The 5,067-nt window shown below is 42.3% G+C and overlaps 1 protein-coding gene across 1 annotated transcript in view; it reads right to left on the reverse strand.

The window, feature by feature from the left end:
• Positions 1-1,167: 1,167 nt before the first annotated feature.
• Positions 1,168-5,067, reverse strand: part of LOC108360162 (uncharacterized) — an 8,651-nt gene continuing 4,751 nt past the window's right edge. Inside the window, exon 2 of the mRNA XM_017612344.1 lies at positions 1,168-4,473. Coding sequence (XP_017467833.1) covers positions 3,947-4,473 — 527 coding nt within the window. The 3' untranslated portion in view covers positions 1,168-3,946. The remainder of the gene's footprint in view (positions 4,474-5,067) is intronic.

Consider the following 5,067-nt stretch of genomic DNA (forward strand, 5'->3'; position numbering starts at 1 on the left):
TTCATGGGGTAGCACCCGCAAATTTCCAATTTTCAAAAATAAGGGCCATTGTAATGTAGAAGCCGTAAGGAGTTTTGTTTTTAATTAGCGATACATTTTGAAAATCAATTAGGGTTTGGCTGAGACATTCGACTTTGACCAATATGTTCTGCACTTTTTCTAGTACTAAAATTTAAGTGAGATATCACATCATGGGATAAATTTAATTGATGGTTTGATGGGCTCTGCATATACATATATATTTATATACTAGTGAACAAAAAGGCCGGACAAGACGTTCCACATATTGCTCCACCATTTTTCAAGACAAATTAACCATTTATAAATGGTTGTAAACAACGAAATGTTTTCTCTTAAATGGCATATGTAAGTATTTTTCATCGGGCAAACAGAAATAAAGTTACGAGCAAGTATGTGCTTCAACCTATGAAAAACGCGTTTTTTACCTACAGCCCAGATTTTGAGGGTGTATTCAAAATTCTGAGTACCTATGCGTTTATATTATTTTTGTTTATTTCACTTCAGATCTCACGAAATCATAAATGCAAAAGTATGGTTGACACCGGATCAGCTGTTTAAGTATTTATGACCAAATGGTTAAATCTTGTGAATGAATGTGGACAATATTTGTCACTTTACTGCTGTGCGCAAATGTGTGCCAAATCATTTGGATCTTTGGCAGCCAAATTGTCTGATCGCAAAACAAATCATTTGTACATCGCTATCCAAATGCGAAAATGTGGGCAAATCTAAATTTGGCATTTTGTGTACAAATGTACAAATCGTGTGATCCCTGCTTAAGGATTAGGTAAAATCGACATGGAAGAAAATGTTATTGAGGTAACCGATGAAAACCTGCCGGTTAAGCAACGGCATTACCCCATATCGCCAGCTGTGCAAAAACTAATATACGCTGAACTAGATAGGGCCGTTTTCTGAAGTAGCCTTTAACTTTAAAGCTCACTTTATATTTAAAGGCTGGATTAAAAATAAAGCTACCATTTATGTATTTATTTTGGTTTTATTTATTTGTGTAATTATTTTTGCAATTATTTTATCTTACTCATATTTCATTACTTGACGAATCATGCATACGCCTTCCCATCTGTTATATTTAAAATTAATTAATTTATTTACTTATTTATTTATGTTCTAACTTACTTATTTTTATATTTTTTTTTTTTTTTTTTTTGACATAACCATACACCATCTGTGATATAGCGTTAAATAATTTATAGGTGATATAACCTTAGGATCCTCTTATCTGTGATATAAATATAGGAAATAAGCTGTCGACATGTGTGTAACTGTAGAATTGTGCCAAGGTGAAAGTGTGTTCGTGTTGTAGCTTGTTACCTCCACCCAATAATACTTGCCACAGTGTTACGATGCCACACGAAACCTTAGGAGAGGAAGCGAAACTGCCCGGCTTTAGGTCGTGGGTCGAGGCCACACATTGGGTGAGAAGACGAAGACAAGGCAGGCTGCGCTGGGAATTCTTTTACGTACACGCTCCATGATGCGGGCACCATCGGCGGGTAAGAGCCTGTAGCGCGGGCCTTCTGGACATCTTGCGAGTGTATAAGTGTGCATTTCCGTGCAAGCTTCAACTTCCTACCAGACTTAGTTAACAAACGGTGTGGAACCTTGCTAGCTCTGCGATCCGATAATGCAGTGTGGTATGTATGTGTGAATTTTTGTATCTTTCGAAGTGGAGTGATTATGTAAGCAAAGTGTTTGCGTGAGTATTAGGGCATGAGTGACTTCTTCGGCTGAGTCATCCCCTATAAAAACCGCGGAGGTAGCTCGAAGTAGTCATTAGAAAGTGGTGATTTTAAATCAAGTGTCGCGAGTGCTCGAAGTTTGCGAAAGTTTAATAGTGCGGTAAATAGCTCGGTATATAGTGGAGTGAATATATGTACATGTGTATATACGCATATATACATACGGACGTATATATAACAAAGTGCAAAAAGCGGGTTTTGAAAGCACCGTAGCTTGCGCCGAATCTAGCGGTTACTAACAAACGGAATTCGAGGTAAGAAAAAATTCTCGCATTGAAATGTCTTGATCCTAATCCAGGGACCAAGAAATTTCTAGTGGCTTGCCTACATATATACGGATGAGTACTTGCACTTCAATGCGCTCATGTATGTTCATGCATATGTGCGCGCAGGCGCAGGTGCATATGTTTGTATGTATGTATGTATGAAAGTTGGTTGCTATACAAAACTGCTCACCCGAACGCGAAGCTTAAGCTACTTTACTAATGACCATTTGTTTAACTTTTCTTTCAGGTCGCCAGCACCTATGTAAGTGCAAAAGGACCTCGATAATTTTGAGATTGACCTAGGAGCAACAAGGCACATAACCACATTCACCCACACATTACATCCTAAATACGTCAGCATCTGCTACACACATCCATCGACAGCATTACATCCCAGCCAACATACTCATACACTACAGCATATTTATTTACATAGATAATGCAATTGGATCAACGCCCATACGCACTACCACTTATCTATTACACCGAGATTGACACACACACGGGTTAAAACAATTAACAGCCACACGCACTACAAATTGCATCTCACACCTGGATCAACACCCACACGCACCACCGTAAACACCTATCCACAATCAGTACACATCCATCGACACATATATGTACATACGCATGCCTTAAATCTATCGTCCGTCTACGGATATCAGCTAACAGAACACGTCAAACAGCTGTTCCTGGTACATAAGAGTGGACCAGGTCAACGGCCGCTGATCTGCGAATATACATAAGAGTTTGCAGACTCAACGACAGCTGGTTGGAAGTGAACGTATAGCAGCGAGGGAGAATAAGCAGAAGCAGAGCCTGAGGGAAACGAAACAAGTGCAGCGATCGTTCTGTCGGCATCGACGCTACTCGCCGCAGCACCAGCATCACCGGCGAAGAGAGGCCAAGCAGCGGCCTGGCTTTACTATCTCTTTGCCTTTTCCTATTTTTTGCCTACATAGTATGTAGTACATACCAAGATACATATAAATTGTTGTTAGGGTTTCTCATAGTCTAGTTTCTTTTACTTATGCATACCTACGCATGTACATACATATGTACATAGATATGAAGTGTTGCTAGGATTTATTTTGCATAGGTAATGTAACACCCCGGGCGTCGTAAGGTTCGCAATTGGACGCACCAGTGTTTTATAATGTGGAAGAAAATAGAAAAATAGTGAAATAATGGATTTAGTATTTTTCAACGTTTTATTGAAATCAACTATGTCGATAGTGATATATATCTATATTTATGCCTATACAAATGCGGTTTTGATTACCTTTCGGAAGTGGCCTGGTAGCTGCGTTGTGTCCTCTTTGATCTCCAAAAAGAAGTGACAAATATAATTTGCAGCTTCTAAGTTTGGACCGCCGGACAATAACTGACGTTAAGGAAACTTAAGGAAGGTTCATTGTTCGGCGGGATACATTGGTTAACGGCTTAGCTGTTGTTAATACATATGAGCATGTATGAGTGTATAGTATATATGCATGTATGTACATATACCAGCATTAGGGCGGTTCACTAAAAGTGTGAAAAACATTTAGGCTGAAGGCCTAAACATGCCGGCCCCCTTGCGGTAAGCAACCTCTAGAAATTGACCGCGTCTCAGCTATCAGGCGCACTTGATGGATAATAAAAAAATTTTAATCGAGAAATATCAATTTGCATTCCAGCAGCAGCTTCGGCGTCCAACAAGTTCGCCCTTCTTTCTTTGTTGCTACTACAGAATTTAAATTGAAAAAGGCAATTAAAGAAATAGACGTGGTTACCATTCAAATGCACTTTATTCACTTATCTCATATGTATATAAAAATTCATTATTTTTCAATGGAAATAAACTCCAATTTTAACAACTATGGATTTTAATTAGAATTCCAATCTTAAAAACTAGGTTCTGCAGATTCCGGAAAGAACCCATCCAAAGATGGTGCTCTCAGCCAGCAGAGGCCCGAAAGTGTTCGGAAGAATTCCGGGTAGTAAAATATCGGCGTATACGTCGGTCCCGAGTACCAGACGTATCGGCGCGGAATTGAAAAAGTTGGGGTCCGCTAAACGGATATGTGCGTAAGATGCGGCGACAGTCGGATCTATGCTGCTACTTGGCGCTACTCGGTGGAAATGGGGTGTAACGACGGCATGGGTCACAACTCGCTTATTCTGGCCGTGTTTCCCTCGTAAACATAAGAGACTGCCCGTTTGCTCGCCGACTCGTGTTTGCTCTAGGCGTAGCTCGCGGGCCAGGTCCGCAGATACAATTGTCGTGGGAGTGCAGACGTCTATAAGCGCGCGGACTAAATGTAAGCGCCCCCTCGCCTCAACTTTAACAACGGCCGTCGGAGGAATAGCTACCATAGGGCGGAGGGTTGGCCCAACAACGGGGTTTTTCGCCGATAGTCCATTACGGAACGCGATTGGTCGTGATAGCTGGCGAGGCCGAGTCGCCAGTCTATCGTCATGTTCGGATTGCGATGGGTGTCGCGAAGATCGCTGCAGGCGGAAAGACCGAGTTTCCGCTCTGCAATGTCGTTGACGTCGCTGATGCGTTCGCTGTCGCTGGTGTGGTTGTTGTCGCTTGTGTGGTCGATGGCGATCGCGCTCGTGTTGGAGTAGGGGTCGGAAAGACCTAGTTTCCGATCCCCTCGCAGTAGTCAGGTGGAGAGGCCGAGTCTCCACTCCGAACTCTATTATCTCGCCCTCTTCAATATCTGGACGGAGAGGCCTGGTCTCCGTTCCAGAATCAGACGCGTATAGCGAGATGGCCGCCTCATAATTGTTGCGCTCTTCTTCTTCGACTTGGACGCTCCAAGGCTTCTGTACCTCCTCTGCGGGTCGTCGCGCTTCACCGAGGTGAAGCGTAGTGTGGTGCTTCTCACCGCATCGACGGCATCGTCCTTCGCTGGTACATCGCTCGGTTGCGTGATCTGTGGCTAAACAATTTCCACAGTATCGACCAAGTAGCGCTTCTCTTAACCATTCTTCAGGTGTTTTCGCGCGAAAAACCGGGCATA

Source organism: Rhagoletis zephyria, unplaced genomic scaffold (genome assembly GCF_001687245.7).
Source record: "Rhagoletis zephyria isolate East Lansing unplaced genomic scaffold, Rhagoletis_zephyria_1.1 Rzeph_scaffold_00529, whole genome shotgun sequence".
NCBI classification, from domain to species: Eukaryota; Metazoa; Arthropoda; class Insecta; order Diptera; family Tephritidae; genus Rhagoletis; species Rhagoletis zephyria.